The following is a 20000-nucleotide window of genomic DNA, read 5'->3' on the forward strand; positions in this document are numbered from 1 at the left end:
TGGGGTCGATTCCCAGACTGACTTGTTGTCACAAGTAAGTTGAGTTTGTTGGTCCTGGGATGCTTAGGTTTTCCCTTCGCCTCAAAAATCAACCTATATGTTACCACCGATCTGTGGAATGGGCTCGAATTATTTAGTGACAGCCCCGCCTACTTAACAATTTTGATGAAATTCCTTTTCCATGGTGTGAGCAGTAGCCAGCTTTCGCCGTCAAGGTGTACCGGAACGATCACAACGATGGAAAGATACGTTTTCAAAATCATGAGTCCCGGGGAAAAATGGATAAAATTGTTTTTGTCCACCGAACAGGTTGCTAGTACAACCATGGACTCACTGTTACTTCGAATGCAAGAGAGGTTTCCTGGTTTGAAAAGTAGCGTCGAACACAACACCTCTCAAGAATTTGAACTATTTGCAAGCGAAAAGAGGGCGGAACTCAGTAATTCGGGCCCATTCCACAAATCGATGGTTTTCGTAGTATGTATTGACATTATAAGCCTCTTGATTTTTTCAGGGCTTCCTAGCCATTTGATAAAATATTGTATATTTATATGATTATTGTATTGGCTAAGTACCGGTAAATAACTGAACTGAACGGTCTCCGTTCTAAACAATGATTCTGTTGTGTTATATTAGGTGTGCAGACAGTCGTAGTCTCTCCCGTGGTGCACTCAGTATTCCAGCAACTCTTTTTGTCCAGGACAATGCATGAATTAGAAGCACAATACCTTGAAAAGGCAGAAGAGAAGCATAACGCCAGCTCGTGGTTCCGTCGTTTGTTGAGTTTTGACCGTCAGAGAACACTTCAAGAGTACCGCAATTCTATGGGTGAACTTTCACGAAACGAAATGGTCACGCACCAAAACCTTGATTCGCCCTCGGATGAAGTTGAAACGACAGGTGACGCAGCGGTCTTACGTGATTTGTTGAAGGATCAATTAGACTTAAAGGAAGACTTCAGGAAGATCAAAGCCCAGGACACAGTTCGACATTGTCAGCAGCACACTGCGCGTATTTTGAAGACCATCGATGATGTGGCCTGTGTGTGTGGACAGGACAATCAAACACGCACCCTCGCTCGGCTGATCAAACCCCACCTCAATCACATTCTGGCGACTGGGACATCAGAGAGCCTGGGTCCTAAGAGTCGTGTTAATGCCATCTCTGCCATGGCATCCATTGACATTTCCCTTGGAAAGTTGGAATCCGGAAGAGGACTCCTGGAAGAAGTTCTTCAGATCAAAACAGAGTTATATAAAGAATCCAGCCTGGAAGTGGCTTCCACTCTGACACGCTTAGCCGAAGTGAACAGTTCGTTAGATGACTTACCAAAGTGCCGAGAACTTTTGGAGAGATCGCTCCAGATTTATGAGTCACAGCGGAGGAGATTTGGTGAATACAAAGCTCCACTCGATTATGCCCGTACACTTTCCGCCCTTGGCGCTACTTATGGAAGTTTGGGCTTTAAGGAAAGAAGCCGTGACTACATCGAACGAGCCTTCTCCTTCATGCAGTCAGCGGCGCCCACCAACCCTGATGAGGTTGAGACCCGCAGGTTTACTAATGATGTCGCTAGCACTCTCACCGATTTAGGGCATGCGTACCTTTCACTTGGCGAGAACACAGCAGCGCGTAGATTTTTGGACATGGCTTTAAATGGACATAAGAATATTCACGGTGAAGAGCATCCAGAAGTGGTCCGGACTTTGACTGTGCTCGGTATTGCATACACCATGCAAGGAAACTGGCCAGAGGCCAAGAAAGTGAGGAAAGAAGCTGCCAAACTGCAGGCTAAACTTGACGCAAAGCCTTTGATATGAGTGTCCGTGCGTCGAATTTCCGTTCAGCCTTTTTTGCATGAAAAACTAGTTTTGCCTTTTGTTATTTTAGTACGGTCACACTTTTTAGCTGTGCGTAAACCAGTTAAAGTGCAAGAAAGACTCGACGATTGAAGTTTCTTTCTATACTATCACCAAAAAGGAGAAATGTTTACAAAACCAAAAGTAGCCAGACGTATTAAGCAGTGACGTGACGATACTTAAGCACAGAGCATACTTGGAGGTAAAGTTACCAACTTGCATTTGAAAGGTCGACTAAACATCACGTACAAAGATGCGATTTTTATTATTAAGCTTCCCACACATTCGTTCTTAGGGGAGTCAACTGCGGGGGAGGCGAGCGGAGAATCGTTGTTCATGACAAATAATCTTACACTTAAAGTCAAAATTCAGTTTATCTATTAAAATGACTTTACTTTACCATTTTAGCTGTTCTGTCGTTGTTTTTACCTCCAAGAGGTCCATAGGCCATTTCCGAGTGCATGTCTGCCTCCCCTTCAAAGCGAGTCTAAGTGTGAAGTTTTTCTTATGAAAATAGGACATCGCGTGATGTCGCCATTTGACTACAAGTACCAGAATCCTTCAGGTTTTGCTTGTCTCATGGTAATTACAGCTATTGATATTTTTATCCCGCTAGGGATACAAAATTTAAATAAGAAAAGAAAAACAAACTGAATTCTGGTAGTTGTGGTCAAATGACGCCATCGTGAAAATTGCCTGTTAGTTTTCACTCATAGAGTGGTTTTCAATTGAGTGTCGAAAGTAATTAGGTTTACGATTACTTCACTCAGTGATTGGTTTAAAGTTCTCGCGCCACTTTTTCAACCAATCAGAAGTGAAACCAAAACCAATCGTGGCTCGCGCGTGCATATTTTCCCGCCTCTTGCGTCGGCTACGTGTAATTACTTGGAGTTTTGAATGGTTTACTGGATTGTCTCCGTCCTTCTTGATTGGCCAAAGTAATTACTTTGGTTTTGGTTTTACGACACTCAATTGAAAATCGCTCTATTGAAATAAAACTAATCACTATCATAAAAACGTCGCACTTAGACTCGCTTTGAAGAGGAGGTAGACATGAACTCTGAAATGGCCTATTGCTTGATTTGCTTCCTTTTCTCCCGATACATCTCTGTTAGTTCCCAGACCCAAGCTCTGGTTAGGGAAGCGGGGTTTACGCATGTCCAGATCTAACTTGCCAAAGATAACACAAAGATACTAGAAAATCCACAGTTGACAAAAAAATGAGTTCCTGTATTTCAAACAGGGACTAAACTGAATTAGTATATACTAGAAAAGTGGATAGCGTGATTGGCTTCTCAAAACTATGATATGCAACTCCAAGCAACTCGAGCGGGGTTTTGCGCCCAAAAATGATTGTCATCGTTGAATTGTAATCGGCTGCTAATCGAGCCTACTCACGCCCTACGTACTGAAAGGACGGTGCAAACTCGAAATCGTATTTTCAAAGAATATTTAGACTGATTATAAGGCTACTACTTTGCGAATACGTGCAAAATCGTAACGAAAGAAAAATATATATATATTCTTGGTCTTTGGCCATTTCAACTTAAATAAAAAACACAAAAACAAACAGCGGCTACAAACATAATGATAAAGTAAGTCAAAAGTAAAATGCTCTTTATCATTATGTTTGTAGCCACTGTCTGTTTTATGTTTTTGAGAAAGAAAAACACTTGGAGGAGGGTCGATTCGGAGGGGCAGAAAACGAAGGCTCCAAAAATGAGGACCGAAGGTCGAAGGACCCAGAAACACGAAAGCGAACATCTTAGCTTGCGTGGCTGACGGTATTGCTGCGCGAGAGGCATAAGCCGCGCGTACAATGGGGAGGGGCGCTGTGTATAAGGAAACAGCCTATACAAATACAACTGAAAAGGCTTTATTGAGAAATTTCCTCCAGATTTCTACCTAATTTTGTAATAGCGGAGCTGAGGCGCGCAAAGCGCGCCATCGGAGCACCGTGGGTAAGATTTTTTGGGAACTATCCATGGGAGAAATGTTAGTTATGACGTCACGTACGTCCGTCCGTCCGTCCGCCCGTACAGATTAGGGAGCTTACGAAACGACGACGCCGACGGCAACGACGACGCTACAAAACAATAGGTTTAGTGAGCAAAAACAATAGCTCTGCACGTGCGTTTTACATTTTGGTACATGTCTTTGCCGTCATCTCCTAAATGACGACATGAAATGACCAAATTCAAGGTTCTGTGGAGGACGTTAGCACATGACGATGAATTTTCGGTTCTCTCTCTCTACGCTTCCAACCCACTCATACCATTTTAATTCCTAGACAGTTACTACACATTTTTAATGCGAAAAGACATGAAATAGTTTCGTAGTAATATGAATAATGCGAACTTGTATTTTTAAAAGAAGTCCTAGTAACCGTCGTCGTCCTCGTTTCGTAAGCTCCCTAATGTCGGGGTGGAGGTGGGGAAGCAGGACAGCGTCTGGGGAGGAGAGTGTTCGGGCATCTGGCTACCCGCGTTTTTCTGGCGGTAGATCATACTATCTTACAAAACGGTGGACTCCTACATTGGGAAATTGAGATCAATTTTTTATGCGAATGGCAGGGATGGAGAGTGGGACAGGCGGCTTGGACTGGGCAACCCTGCCGCTGATAAGCTTGTCAAGGATTATCTCCAGTCACAGCTGAACAATTGCAGGCAAGGGTGACTCCTAAGCAGGCAACGCCTTTCTTCGTAGACAAACTCACGCGCTTGGCAGAACACCTGCAAAGATCTCTGGGAAATGCGAAAAGCAATATTGAGCCCTTTATTGTGGCGCGTGATCAGGCGTATTTCAAAACAGTGTTCTTTAGTGGCTAATCAAATGAAAAACCATCATCGTTTGGAAATTCTAAGATTTCCAAACGATGATGGTTTTTCATTTGATTTCATTTGGGGGAAAACACTTAGAGACGGTGATCAGAATGTGTTTGGAATTCGAAGAAATCCGCAAACAGCGATTTGCCCCATCAGAGGGATAGAACTGTATATGGATGTCGCGAGACAAATCGGCATCAACCTGACTACCAGCTATTTGTTCCGCCCTACGACCACCAACAATGGAGTAAGGGATGCACCCTTAAGTTCCGCAACTGCAGAGGCCCGCCTGAAACTGTACCTAAAGCAAATGAAAGCTGACGAAGGAGAGACACTCCATGGCTTTCGATCAGGCTGCGCAATCACCTTAGCACTAACAGGTGCTGATCTCTCGGAAATAATGGAGCACGTTGGCTGGGCGCGACGACATACGGCATTGTACTATCTACAATTGGCAAAGGTCTTAAACCCGAGTGGGGCCTCAGCCAGGTTGGCGGAAACGTCTATAAACGTAGTTGTTACTCCATGGAAGGATACAAACGAGCTTAAGCGGTTTGTCTGTGCGTTCCCTGGTGCTACCTCACAGAAAAGATCTCATCCTGTAGAAACATTACTCGTAACTCTACCAAGAAGACGTGCCCCAGAGGTTTATCGAAACGTGTAATACTGAACTAGTTAGTAAATACACCATCGCTTTGCTCACCCAGCTTGTTCTATTTTTTATTTATTTTTTGGAGTATATGGAAAATGAGTAATGGAGGATGGGGGGCTCCAAAAAAGGGGGATTAGTGAAGGACTGATTGCTATTTTCGGAGAGTATTCGTCCTAGAAAGGGAGACAGATGGTGAGGGAGCGCTGGTCAATCATTATTCCCATAGCTTGTTTCAACTGAGTATCAGTGGGAGTGTTGTGAAATAGAATACTATTTAAGCCAAAGTGTCGGCAATTGTCAGTTTGTTTCCGCGTTGAAAGCTGCATAAAATTTATTTTACTTACCAATGGAAAGAACAGAGGTCAGTTCAGTAGATGAGAACAAAACCTGTTGCTCCTTCCAATTTAAACTCTAGACTCGCTCAATTTATCATTGGTCTAAGCTGTGTGGAAAAACTAGGCACTTTGTGACTGGCTTAAATTTTTTCAAACTCTAATGGTTTCGAAAGTTTAAGGTGAACCTATATTATGGGATCTACATGATCTGGATTTTCCTTTCTCTGACCAGTAGCTTGTTTTGGGGCCCCGTGCTTTTTCTCTTGCATTTCTCCATGTGGTACCAATCACAACATAGTACGTACACAACGCATGCGTATTTGATATTATAGTTTTTTTTTCTTGCATTTCTCTATGTGGTACCAATCACATCATAGTACGTACAGAACGCATGCGTATTTGAGAATATACTTTTTTTCTTGCATTTCTCCATGTAGTACCAATCACACCATAGTACGTACAGAACGCATGCGTATTTTTGAAATATATATGGCCAATTTAAGAAAAAAAAAGCTTCTTTTGGGGGCCCCATGCTACTTTCGATCCTGCGAGGGAGAGATTAATCGGCCCCTAAACCATACGTGACTAACCCCTTGACTACCGGTAACTTCTCTATTTTAGTATACAAAAAAAAGGATGGTCTATACTTTGCAAATATTTTCTTGCATTTCTCCATGTGGTACCAATCACACCATAGTACGTACAGAACGCACGCGTATTTGTGAAAATATATATGGCAAAAAAAAGAAAGAACTTGTTTTGGGGCCCCGTGCTACTTTCAAGCTACCCTACGAGCAGAGTCTCTTTCGATCTTCCTAGATAAGTCGTGAAGAGGAAAGTAGACTCTGCTCGCCGCCTCCACATTATTTGATTTGCCGCTCATCCAAAGAATTGGATGAGTCAGTCCAGTTTCGACTTGTCAAACCTGTTTTTTTTATTTTTGCGCATGATCAGTCGCCACGCGTCATCAATATTTTGAAATTTACAACAGCGTGGCAATTTTAACTGTTAGAATTCCCATGAGTTTTTCCTATATGTGTCGGTTACAGAAACTAGCCTGACAGAAACCTATAAATTTTTCAGTAAAAAAATAAAATGGCCAATGAAATGATTCCTTGATTGTCGTGTGTTTGCCGGAGTTGTTCGAAAATATTCCGACTTCTTCTTCTTCGTTTTGTGGCTACTGGTCACGCGTGACTGACACCGGATACATAAATTTTCAATTTTTAACGCATGCTCAATACAAAATGTGGAAGCGGCGAGCAGAGTCTACTTTCCTCTTCCCGACTTATCTAGGAAGATCGAAAGAGACTCTGCTCGCAGCGTACTTTCAATCCTGCGAGGGAGAGATTAATCGGCCCCTACACCATACGTGACTAACCCCTTGAGTACCGGTAGCTTCTCTATTTAGGTATATAGAACAAAGGATGGTCTATAGTTTGTAAATAATTTCTTGCATTTCTCCATGTGGTACCAATCACACCATAGTACGTACAGAACGCATGCGTATTTGGTATTATAGTTTTTCTTGCATTTCTCCATTTGGTACCAGTCACACCATATTACGTACAGAACGCATGCGTATTTTTGAAATATGTATGAGAGTAACGAGCAACGGGATAAAGAGCAGGGAAGGCCACGAAAGAAGAGGCGACGAAACTTTAGAGATTTATGCGAAGAAATCCTCTAAAGAAACCGAGATAGGAGAAGAAGAGAAAATTTCAATGAAAATCAACGTAAAGCTGAGAGAAGTAGAGCGAGAGACAAAACACTTATTTACAACGGTTAGCTTTCAGGTAAGCTTAATTTTTTCATTCTTTGATAATAAGTTTATATGCCTCGCTGCCTCACATATTTTGTAAAACTAGCTAAAAAAGAAACCGGAAGGAGGTCTGAAAACGTTTGCAACCCCGTGTTAAAAGAGATTCTGACATATTTCAACAATCACATTTATAAGGTTTTTGTGAGAAATGGGTGTCCAGTTGTGAGCTGCTTTGTTTGACTGTGAAATTGCAGTCGAGTAAGCGAATTTACTACACTTTGGGTTGACTTAATATTTAATTAGTAAAGATTTTTGCTGTTGTTGTGAACTGAAGAGAGAGGGAGCAAAGATTGACAGTCAAACGGAAATTGTAATGAAGAGATTACTGTGCATGTAATTTCAGTTTTAGTTGTTGATTAAAATTGTTAGTTATTCGCGCCTTGCAAGGCTTGTTTGTTTACTGCTGTCAGCTCAGAGGTTTGTTTGATCTGTTTGATCACTGTAAACTGTACACATTAATGACGATTAATTTTGTACTTTATGCACAACCATAATTATTTTCATAAACACTTTATTGCTTTCTGGGGTTAGAAACGGGAGCTCCGCTTTTAGGCTTGGCTAAATCTATGTATTATTTCGAGACCATGAGGCGATGTCAATTCACAATAAACCTTACGTAAGCGAGGAAGTTAATCAGTAAATTTCATCTAATATTTCACGGTTATTCAAACAAAAACTTGCACTAGCCACATATCAACATTGCCCAAATCGGTTTCTGATAAAACTGTGTAGAAGAAAAGCTTTGATCTCTCTCCAAAATAGTTTTTTGGACCTCGAAATATTTTTTCCGCCATACATTTTCTTACCGCAACTTGCAATGTCTACGCCTCGGCGATCCCATAACCCTTTGCGTATAAATAGGGATCCGACTGTACTGGAAACTCATTCATTTTCCTCTCGCGCCAACAATACCCCCGCTCCAGCTGTGCAGGCCACGAACATTTCTGGGGTCTTTGAGCTTCGGTCTACCGGTGGGGGCATCACCTTAAGCTTCCACCAATGTGGCGTGGCCATATGTGAGTTGAACAGTCTTCTGGAAGAGGCTTTTTTTCTGGGTACTCCGGTATTCCCCTCTCACCAAAAACCAACATTTCATTTTGAAATGCTTCTATTCGATTCGATTAACCATCTCCCCAATTAAAGAGCACTATAGCTGGGTTATAGAAGATTTATAATATCATAAAGTTGTTATTGTTGTTGTTGTTGTTATGCAAAGGATTTTCCATTTTCTTGCTTTCCACATCCACATCGCTGTAGCCCTTTAGGTGTCCCCACCAAAAAAGGCTTTGTTTTTCATTAGGGACCCTTAGATCGGAGGAATAGGGCGACTACGAGTACCGGATTTCCGTTCGGGATGTGCGCAAATGTTGGCCTGCAAAACTTATGCGCATGCTCAGTACAGAAAACTCGTATTCGTAGTCCCATCTCCATTCCCAGAGTCCTCTTTTCTTTTGGTCAGCACTCAGAACACGGACCGGGTGGAAAGACTCAGGCCACTTCCAAGGCAGGAAGTCCGCAAATCACGGACTTTCGGCTCGTCTGCGCACGCTCAGAAATTTGAAACAACAGTTATCAACGGTTACAAAAATGGACCTTCACTACGACTGCTCATAAATAACTCATCAATTGAAAGTGGCCAGGGTCCGTGTTCTTGGTGCTGACCAAAAGAAAAGCGGACTCTGGGGACGAGATTGACTCGCAGTCATCCTCGTCCTCCGTTCCAACGGTCCCTATTACCTTCCTTTCAAGGTTTTCTTGAGCGACGTAAATTCTTTAGATGCTACGTGCTCCTTAGGACTATATGCGGACAATACAGCACTATATTCCTCAAGTATTTGTCCATCAATCTTACAAATAACAATCGTCATCTTCCTCAGTCGTTATAACGTTACTGTTATAGCGTTCAAGTTTAAATACGCCGGCTGCACGTAGGCTAACGTTTTGTGGCGTGACTTTGTCCCTTCGTAAAAGGGGTCGGAATTGTACAGATATGTCTTCTAGTGTAAAAGGCCCCTTGTAGAAAAAGAAGGCCAGAAGTAAAAATGACGTTGTGCTGCAATATTAGAAGAAGTTAGATGTAGAACGCTACTTTCTGCAACACGCTGCAACAACTATTTTTTGGTTGCGAGACAGGTTTTGCGTGGGATGTAAAACGCGCAACATCGCTTTTCGACTAGTTCTGCAGCAATGTTGCAAGACAAGTTGGACGGTTTTGTGGCTCGTGTTACCGTAGCTTTAAGCCTGGTTCAGTCGTACAACGCAAATGCAAACGAAGTTTGCACGTTCAATGCAAACCCAAGGGGAGTAAGACACGCAGGCGCAGTTCAAGCCCTCTTTCCGAGATTGTGGACCGAGAATGAACCTGTGTGGGTTTTTTTACCTTGCGTTTGCGTTTCCCCGGTTCACACGTGTGAAACGGCAAACGCATGAAAATGAAGAATTTTCCATTTATTGGGTCTGCCCTTACGTTTGCGCTTGCATTTGCGTCGAGGTAGTTCGCACGTATGCAAACAACGTATGCAAAAGCATAATTATTTTTATATACAACATATATTTCTTTCTGAAGGTAGAAACGGGAGCTCCTCTTTTAGGCTTGGCTAAATGTACTTTTTGCTTCTATGTATCCTTCTACGGATCGATAACAACAACAACACCACTAGAGGGTGGTCAGCCTGTGGTTACATTAAAAAAAGGAAGAAGAAGGAAGCGGTTAACGGTGGCCACGTCGTGGTAAAGTGAAGGTAAAGTGACCTTGCGTTTCCTTTAAAGTTTCTCTTTCGACTGCTTCATGTCCGCCATGATCAAACCGTCTACTCTCAACGCCCTTTTCATATTCAGTACTGATTTGCTCTAGCTCTCCCCGGTTCAACATCGGTTGCTCCGTTTGTAAACGGCCACTCCTCTACCTGGGCCCTGGACACATTGAATTCTGCGTCCAACTATACTTAACAGCGGGGGCAGCTGAAATGGCAACTATTACTAGTACCGTAAAATTCCGAAAATATGCCCCTCCGTGTATAAGCCCCTCCAAATATACGCCCCCCAAAGCGGCAACGCAAAAACCCCTCCGTTAAATCGCCCCTCCAAATATAAGCCCCCCGGGAGCTTGTACTCAAATACAAAGTAAAGCAAAGCAAAAACGGTAAATATACTTTCAACTATAAGGCTAGTCCAGTCGTTTTGGAAACGCAAATTTCCCTCCGTAGATAAGCCCCTCCGAATATAAGCACTTCCAAAAATAAGCCCCTCGAAAAGGGCCTTTGAAAAATATGAAAGTCCCGGGGCTTATTTTCGGAATTTTACGGTATACAATGAGGGGGACATTGGGATTTTCGGTTTTGCGGTTTTGGCTATTTCTTAGATCGGTTTTTCGGTTTTGGTGTTCATTGCGGTGTGCGGCTTTTTCGTTTTTCGTAAAAAATACAAGCGGTTTTTCGGTTTTGTTATCCGATGTGCTTTTTGGGTTTTTCTATTTTTTCCTATTTGGGTTCCGGTTTTTCTTAGATTTGAGCGGCATTTGATTTCGTAAAGAGTGTTATTTACTTATTTAATCTTTATTTAACCACGGTGCAATTCATCAGCAATATTAAAAAAATTATGTACGATTAAAAATTTATTGATAGAACTATGTAAACTACATTAACTATCTTACTTAATATCATACAATAAAAGCTGCATGCTTTCCATGAATGCCGTGTTTAGAATAACGGCTTAGGAAACCTCTTTAATCAGTCGTTTGAATTGATCGAGGGACTCTGCTCTCCTTAGCTCTAATGGCAAACTGTTCCACAAAACTGCGCCACTAAATAGCTAAAGCTGTTTTTTTGTAGTAGTTTGTGCGCGGTCGCGGAACCATCTTAAGAGTTCAAATAAATTGTTGACATGAGCGTCATAGTTAGAGTAGGTCAAGACACTGGCTGCTCTGTTTTGTAATATTTGCAGTTTGTCCTGCGAAGTTACTCCACAGTTTCCCCAAACAATATTGCAGTAGTTGAAATGAGGTTGTTCTAGGACCTGATAAATAGAATGTAAGGTCACATAGGGTACAAGATGCCTGTTTTCACTCACGTGATCAGTAACCTTGTTTTTCCTCCGAACCAAAAGAAAACGCTTGAGTGATAATAGAGCTCAATTCCCGGAGACGTCACATGAAAACACTCTATAGCCGCGAAACGCCAAAGTTATTGAAAGGAATGCGTGACAAACTAAATGTCGCGGTAGGGGATCACCCGTGTCGAATGACGCCCGAGTTGGTGCGGAGTAGATAAAGATGAAGGACCCCATGAAGATCTGAACGAGCATGAAATGAGTAAGAAGCTAGTGACTCTGATAAAGGCCAGCAAGAATTTGATGAAAGTAGTGACGAAGTCAGTGCATATGACAACAATTCCCAGGGCCAGCAAGATGAATTAGGGACATCGACGAATTTTCTCTTTGGTGCAACGTCGCGATATGGAAGGGCGGTGCCCGGGGGGAAGGGGGGGGGGGGGGGGAGACTCCCATATAAAAAGGGGAGGGATGCTCGTCGTCTCGCTTAGGGGTGTAAATTGCGGATTCTGGTCTCATTTAGGGTGTTTTGGGCAATACGCAATCATATGTAATCTCCTTTAGGGTTGCGCGCGAAGAATTATAAAAGTGTACATTTTCACTTTTATGTTTCTTCACGCACGTGAAAGTATTAGATGATAATGTCTTTTCCATCATTAAAAGTCGCTGTATTTTTTATTTTTCTGTGTCATAATATGGTCTCTTTTAGGGGTAAAAAAAACGGCTGGGCCACGCCCAGATTGGTCTCCTTAAGGGTTTAATGTAAAATTTCCGACGAGCATCCCTCCCCTTTTTATATGGGAGTCCTCCCCCCGGGGGGCGGTGAGGTTCAATATTCGACTCCTGTTTTAAGTAAGTATCTGTTTACTTTGAGCAAGTTCCTGCTGCCATGTAAAACAAGGAACAAACAATACCGGTTAGCTTCCTGAATGCAATCGCATATTAGTAGACCAAGATTAAACATTCCATTCGAATCTCCAAACTGCCAGGTCTTAGTTATCAAATAGAAATGTTCAGTTAGAGAGTTCTGATTGAAGTTTCCAGAGCTATAGCCTTTTGCGATTGCAAAATTCGATATTAGAGAGGACTTGTGTGCAAATTCTCCCAACTTAACTTGGCGCCATTACCAGCTGCTTTACGGAAAATGAGCCCACAAAGTCCGGGCTCGAGAGAGCGCAGAAATAAAACCTATGATTTTAGCAGATACTAAAAGATATGAAGGCTTTAGACAAGTCCATGACATTCACAAATACTCTGATGAAATAAAGGGTTAGTGTAGTTTGCTCTGTATGCCGCACTTGTCACCATTGTACCGGTTTGCTGACGGTTTTGTATGCGGTTTTCGGTTTTGGCCGAATTTTTTTGCGGTTTTGCGGTTAAATTGGATGATTTTTTCTTCGGTTTTGCGGTTTCTAATACACCCCACTGTTCCCCTCTACAATCATTGGTAGGTTGCGACTCAAGAAGCGTCCTTAGTTTTCGTTTGTTGGGCGTGTACATGAGCGCTATGCCCAAATTTGGGATGACATCTAATAGTACGTACGTATTTCCGGACTATTGCAATCAGTGCAGATAAGCTAAATTGTGGACAACTTGAGCAATGTGGAAGGGAAGCACTGTTGGTAGTTACACCCGATACCAAATTGTGAACCATGCAAAGAGAAAGCAAGTCTGATGACTGGGTCAAGCTGGTTTTGCGGCGCTTTCGATCTCAGGTAAGCTGTAAGCTGCCATGCCTGACTTTCAAAACGGTTGTCGTTTTCTCACTCATGGGATAAGTGCCTAACGTTCTCGACATTCTTTATTTCTACATAAGCATTCGTTTCAAAGGGAGTGGTGTTTTTTTTTTGACAAGAGATTCCACTGTATTGAGTAAAATCGTTTTACTCGTATGTGATCAGCTGTGTTCGAGTTCGGCCAAAGACACTTTCTGTGTTGACAGCACGGCCGGTGGAATTTCTTTTCCAGGGATCTGTGATTAGATAAACCAACTTGTAACGTATAAAGTATTTTGTTTATTTGATTATCGAGAAAAGAATCTCCTATCTGAAACGTTTGTTCTCTAGATGGTTCTTGCATGAAACTTTCACCGGACTTGAATTCAAATACGGCTTCCCACATTCGCGGTTGGCTGTTTCGCGTTTTGTTTTGAATAACAAGGTGGATTCCCCAGAAATTTAATAGACTGGATTTTGATCGTTGATGCCAGCTGTGAACTAAATTGGTGTTTTGTCGTTGCTTACGTCTCACGAGAACCAGGACGCACCTCAGAAGTGATTTGATTTTCTCCCACCAGAAAGTAAAACTGAACAGGGTTTACTAGTTTTTTGCTCTCCAGAAGGTTTGCCCGAAATTTTGCCAGGTTGAATAAAAAAATGAACAGTATATAGTCGGTCAGCAGTCACTTATTTTCTGCTTGGGACAGATAAAACATGTCAGGTAATTTTGGTCAGGACAAATAATCTTCCTTGTACGTGTATAAATAAGGAACTCAAGATAATGAAAATAAAAAGTATGCAGCAATTAAAACTGTGGCTGGTGAACCCCGACTGTATCATGTAAGTGAAACAACTAGATAAAATATGAAGGGGAGAACCATTTTGGGTATGAACAATGGCAAGCTGTAGGTGAACCATTTTAAATCCCATACAGATTAAACTGGAATTAAATATCACACTTGCAGCTTCATTTATCAAAATAATAACATTTATTTGGTGACTTGATATTTGAAAAAAATACATGTATCTATGTATGAGTGTTCCATGGGAAGGGAGGTCCAGAGAGGAAAAAACCACGCCTGAGGTCTTGAGTATTCTGAGGGCCCTAGAGTACGGTTTTTCTCCATATAGACCAACCAAGACCAGCAAATAATTTTTTTCTCTGTTCTTTTGAAAGCTGTTATTTGTTTTAAGTCATTGTTTTGTCGGAGGTTTCTTCATCTGGATAGTAAAATACACTTTCACTGTGTACTCTCTGGTCTGAGTTTATTTCCCTTATATATTTGTCATCTTGGGAAGTTGTTTATGAGTAACTGTTACCTTTGTTTGTAAACTTTTGCAACAATAATTAAATTTACGGTGATTAGTGTGGAAAAAGTTTGAGCTGTGGTCTATATCATAAAAAGCTGGACCAGTTACGAGCATCCTATTAGCCAATCAGATTCGACGATTTAGGATTCTGGCCCTTTGAGATGCTACAGAAAAAAAATAAAGGAAGTTAATGACAGGTGAAAATGGTTTTGAATTCTATTCAATGTAAATCCGGTATTGTAATTTATTGAGTTCTGAGATTTTTACTGGAAGTTCGTCCAGTTATACTTTGTAGTTTTCAAAGATTCGTGTTCATAATTTTTTTAATACTCAGCATTTACCATATTTCTCTTCTTTTGTACGTTGTTGTAGCTTCCTTTTGAATCATTGCAATCCCAAAAAAATCATGAAAGTTCAGATCACATTGAAAACTGCATTGTCAGCCTCAGTGAACACAATTTTTCCATGGTGGTGGCAGAGCTGGCAAGCTTCATCAAGGAACCATCCATTTTGGTTAGTACATGTACTTCACTTTTGTTGCATTTTTTGTGCTTTTCATAAGAATCCAAACTGAACGAAATGATATATGAAATGAATCATATGTTAAACTGTGGATATGAAATCAAGTGAAGCTATGATCTTCGCAGTTATGAACGCAATTTTAGTAATTGCGTAGAAAAGCCTGAAAATTTCAGGACTTGGACTCAAACCCTGTTCAAGTCCAGAATTTTTCATGCTTCTTTACGCTATCGCTAAAATTGCGTTCATAACTGCGAGGATCATAGCTTCACTTGAATCCATACTCTAAAGTTCAAAATTCCTAGTTGCAGTTACATTTTTTGCTGTTGTCAATCACATCCTACCACAACAGTTTGTGGTCTGTTGCTGTCTAATGGTCCTGGGTGGTGGTCTTTTTCGGGGTTGCTATTGATATCTTTATGCTTTACTTTGCCATAGTCCATTAGTACTGCTTTAAGTGATGAATGATGTCACTACTAAGTTATATCAGGGATGTCATTTCCAGGATCACACAGAGGGTACAATTGTGAACAAAAAAATCCAGAGACTTCTTCCTACATTCGGTGCTCCAAAAAAAAAATCCAGGTTGTCCCTGTTTCAAAAGCGGGGCAACCGAACCCATGAACTGGCTGATAAATCCTTGGGTGCCCATTAGGATACCGTTTACAGTTAAATGCATGCCTTGTCAAGATGCTTTCAATGGTGATAGAGCTTGAATATCCTGTAGTTCTTTGTGTGTGCCCATGTTTTGTTGAGGAAGTCTGGGTTAAAGTTTTGTCACTTTTCAAAATGGCATCTTTGATTTCCGTTGCCTACATTTTTGTGATATTGTCTCTTGCATTTTCCTACATCTGACAATGTTTTGTAAAAGCTACTGATATTACACAGGAAAATGCACAGCTGCAGCAATTAAAGTTCCCCTGTGACCAAAAAATTAATTCTTATTTTTCTTTGGATTTGAAAACTATGTAACTAAACATTAAGCGACCAAAGTTTTAAGCATTGATTTAAAAAAGACACCTGTTTATTTTAACTTGAATTTTCCGATTTAATTGTCCGCTATTACTAACTTTAAGATTTTGAGAGAGCTGGATCAAGGAGAAAATGACGTCAAAGGCTCACTAGTTTAAGAATGCAATGTATGTGTACGCCACAGAATTAATATGCAGCATGGGAGTTTTGGGCTTTCAGACTTTTAAACTTGCGATATTTGTATGTATAATAAGCTGTATTCTCATACTGAAATTTTAAGTTATTGAGCCTTTGACATGCCTTTTCCCTGGATCCAACCCTCTGAGGTCCAATTGGTCAGTTTTGAACATGAGTAATGGTGGACCATGAAATCCAAAAGTTACACTCTAAGTAAACGACCTTTGGGTAAAAATCAAAGCCAGTCAGATGTTAAGCAAACACACTTTCAAAATCTGAAGAAAAAAAGGAAGTGTTTTTTTTATCACAGCGGCACTTTAATAATTGATGTTGACTTGACACTACTAACTAGCTTTTGAAATAAAACACTGACAAGTATATTTAAGTCGGGTACTGCTTACAATTAATTCATTTTCTATTTTTGGCTGGATTTTCCGATGGTTTTTTTTTGGGCAACCAGGTTTTTTATTTTCCAAAAACTGGTCATCCACTAAACTTCTGGTTGACTCGGCCAACTAGATGACCACCAATTTCAAGCACTAACATAATTTATGTAAAAAGAACTTTTAATTGCATGACATGAATCTTAATGTCACTGCTCCCCCTTCCCCCAAAACAATGTTGAGACAGAAGTTGGTTATTTGGGTATCTTCCTGAACAATATTGTTTTGGGTGGGGTGGGTTGAGGTGAATTGTTGGTCTTCTTTCCAAGTCATGAATATTTCAAAAGTTTTCAGCAGGTATTTGAATCCCTTTTTGTCTTTTTCTCCCTAGTCCTCACTGTCTGCCGAAAGGGTGACGCTTGCTTCTCAGTCCAACAGGATCACATTGGTAACCATGGCAAAATGTTTTGAACAGGTCAGGTTCACAGCACGAGTATTACAGTTGTATATTAGACCTTCATTCCAGAGAAAAACCCAGTTGCAATTGTCACCATAATCTGATTATATTTGGGTATTATTTATTAGAAAACTATACTTTACAATAATTATTAAATTCATAGACTGAACATTTAACTGCAACCATAAAGCAAAGATGTCACTAAGCATCGGCTGCCGGTGATACATCTGTAATTGCCAGCTGAATTTTGGCCGTTGATCAAAGTGAGTGAAAAGATCACAAATTATTCTCTACAAAGTTAAAAAGTCATTCAATGCGTTAAGGGCCCACAGACAGATTTTTCGCGCGTTGCTAAGGAAGTGAAATGTTACTTCCAGTGACTGACGTCATCATATCATGAGCTGACAAGAAAACTCACTCACAAGCAAAAGTCACCGCACCAACTGTTGTTTCCATCGAAGGTTTTTCCTCGCCCTTCCTCACGCTCGTTCTCAGATCAACTGCGCATGCGTAAACAAAGTGACTTCCAGTTTGAGAAAAAAGCTAAATTTCCGGCGGTTTTAAATTGAAGTAAGTTTTTTTACACGGGCACGTTTCACCCCCAAATACAGAATATAGCTAAGCATTGATTTTTTGAAATCATCTTTTTTGAAAAAGGTATGGGTATTTCAGTATCGTTTTTGTCTTTAAAAAAAACAGTTTTCAAAACAAAAAGAAAACCATGCTTGGCTGGATGCAAAAACGAATACAAATTATCAAACCATCGATTAAATACCCAAATTGCGTAGCACAGAGACAAATTTAGAGTTTTCTTTTATTGGTCACGTGACCATGGGTGTAGTATGATGATGTCATATTTAGGGTCATTGGCTTACAAAAGTTGGAAACTGACCAAAATAATGCCAAATTCTCTCAAATTACTTAACCATTACATCCTTAGCAACGCACCCCAAAAAATACGTCGGAGGGCCCTTAACAAAAAAATTGAATATACGGAATTATCACAGTTATTATAATTTATCTATTGATGCTGGAAATGAAATAAAAGCGTTGTTTAAGTACTGTGCATGTCTTCTCTTTCCCTGCATTCGCAGTGAATGTCTTGAAGAATGCCGTGTGTTTTGCGAGACAGTAGGAACAGTCTCGTTACCAGATCTCTTTGATGCTCAGAGCACAAACTTACCACCTCAATAGAACCTTTAAAAAACGCTTTTATTTCATTTGCAGTATCGATAAATTTATAGTGATAATTCCGTATACTGACAGATATTCAGTTTTTTTGCTAACACATCGAATGACTTATAAACTTTGAAGAGAATAATTTTCGATCTTCTAAGTCACTTCAATCAATGGCCAAAATTCAGCCGGCAATCACCCATTTCTCAAGTGGTGATTACTACCGGCAGCTGGCGCTTAGCGACATCCCTGATTCTTATTAGAGCAGTTTTCAAGTGACTGTCAAAAGTAATTATCCAATTACAATTGCTACGATTAGTGATTGATTTAAAAATCTCATGCCAGTTTATCAACCAACGAGAAGGAAAGTTACCAAAACCAATCGCGACTTGCATGCACGATTTTTCCCGCGATTTGAGCAAGTTACATGGAATTGCTGTGAATTTGGAGTGGTTCATGGCACTGTTTGCACCTTCTGTGATTGGTCGAAGTAATTATTTTGGTATTTGTTTTACAACACTCAATTGAAAACTGCTCTATGCTGTGGTCCATTATTGTTTTCAGAATCCAAACAGATGTGCATCCTTGCCTGACGAAGAGTTGAATAAACGACTCCTTCCTGCAATTTGCCAGGTATGTTCTTTTGACAACAAAGGTATTAAAAAAATCGAAGTCATTCCTGCACTAAGTGTCAGTGGCCCATATGGGAGTGAAATGGTTAACCCATTGATTCCTGGGAGAGAGACTTAACAGATTTTATTCTGTCTAATGCCAGAAGATTTTACTTGCCAACTGAGGGGGTCCTACGGCATTTGAGGTGTCAGTGGGTTAAGCAGCAAATATAGTATTCACCCTCTTTTCTTCTTAGATGTTATTGATAACACAAGACAAGTGTTCTTGTTGAAAAAGGGGGGTTGGTAGAGATGAGACAGGAGAGGTGCGGGAAGCATCTTATACAGGCCCTGTATGTGATTAATTCACGGCTCCCTGTAGGGGCTTTTCATGGCCAATAAGTGGCTCATGACATCAGGCATAAAGCACACACAAGGCACCTCTGGCAGATGCTATACAGTCCATGACTGTTGTTGGAGCACAGCACCACAGCCAGATGTAATACGCTGAGTCAATAATTATTTTGATCAGGGAGGAAAGCCGGAGTACCCAGATTAAAAAATCCTTGAGTCAGGTTAAGTTTGACTGTAACTCAGCCCACATAATATCATCGCAAATGCATGGTCCTTGGTTCACTTAAAGGCAGTGGACAAACAGGAACTGGGAAAGCCTTTCAGATCCCAGATCACAGATCACTTTCAAGGGGTGCAGCACATTATTTCTTAACTGGTACATTTGGAAATGACTTTACCCTTACTTTTTTATTCGAAGCTTATTACTCAGTCAAATGGATTTCCCCTGGAAGCAGAACAAAAGGCTCTGGCTGGCAAAATTCTCTCTCATATCAGCGTACATCACTTCTCTGCTTTATTCAATCGCATTGCAATCAGGTGATGATAAACATTAATTTTGTTTTGACGAATTTCCATTGAGGTAACCATACAGCTCAGGGCAGTCATTAAGGGTCGAGGGCCAGAGATTTTCCCCACCTACCGGTACCTAAAGTTTGATCCCTACCTTCTTAAAGACGGGAACAATAGAGTTAACTTAACAAATTCAATACCGTAAAATGGTAATTCCCCCACCAATGTCACTTATTTCCCCACCTGTACTTTTAAAAAAGTTAGTGACAGTC

The 20000-nt window shown here is 40.9% G+C and overlaps 2 protein-coding genes across 2 annotated transcripts in view; both read left to right on the top strand.

The window, feature by feature from the left end:
- Window positions 1-2266, top strand: part of LOC137974823 (uncharacterized) — a 7241-nt gene extending 4975 nt beyond the window's left edge. Inside the window, exon 3 of the mRNA XM_068821814.1 lies at window positions 637-2266. Coding sequence (XP_068677915.1) covers window positions 637-1820 — 1184 coding nt within the window. The 3' untranslated portion in view covers window positions 1821-2266. The remainder of the gene's footprint in view (window positions 1-636) is intronic.
- Window positions 2267-13096: 10830 nt separating this feature from the next.
- The window catches only part of LOC137974604 (neurofibromin-like), a 90493-nt gene continuing 83589 nt past the window's right edge, over window positions 13097-20000 (top strand). The window contains exons 1-5 of the mRNA XM_068821509.1: window positions 13097-13255; window positions 14942-15082; window positions 17012-17095; window positions 18818-18886; window positions 19637-19755. Coding sequence (XP_068677610.1) covers window positions 13193-13255; window positions 14942-15082; window positions 17012-17095; window positions 18818-18886; window positions 19637-19755 — 476 coding nt within the window. The 5' untranslated portion in view covers window positions 13097-13192. The remainder of the gene's footprint in view (window positions 13256-14941; window positions 15083-17011; window positions 17096-18817; window positions 18887-19636; window positions 19756-20000) is intronic.

The sequence above is a fragment of the Montipora foliosa genome, chromosome 11 (assembly GCF_036669935.1).
Source record: "Montipora foliosa isolate CH-2021 chromosome 11, ASM3666993v2, whole genome shotgun sequence".
NCBI lineage: Eukaryota > Metazoa > Cnidaria > Anthozoa > Scleractinia > Acroporidae > Montipora > Montipora foliosa.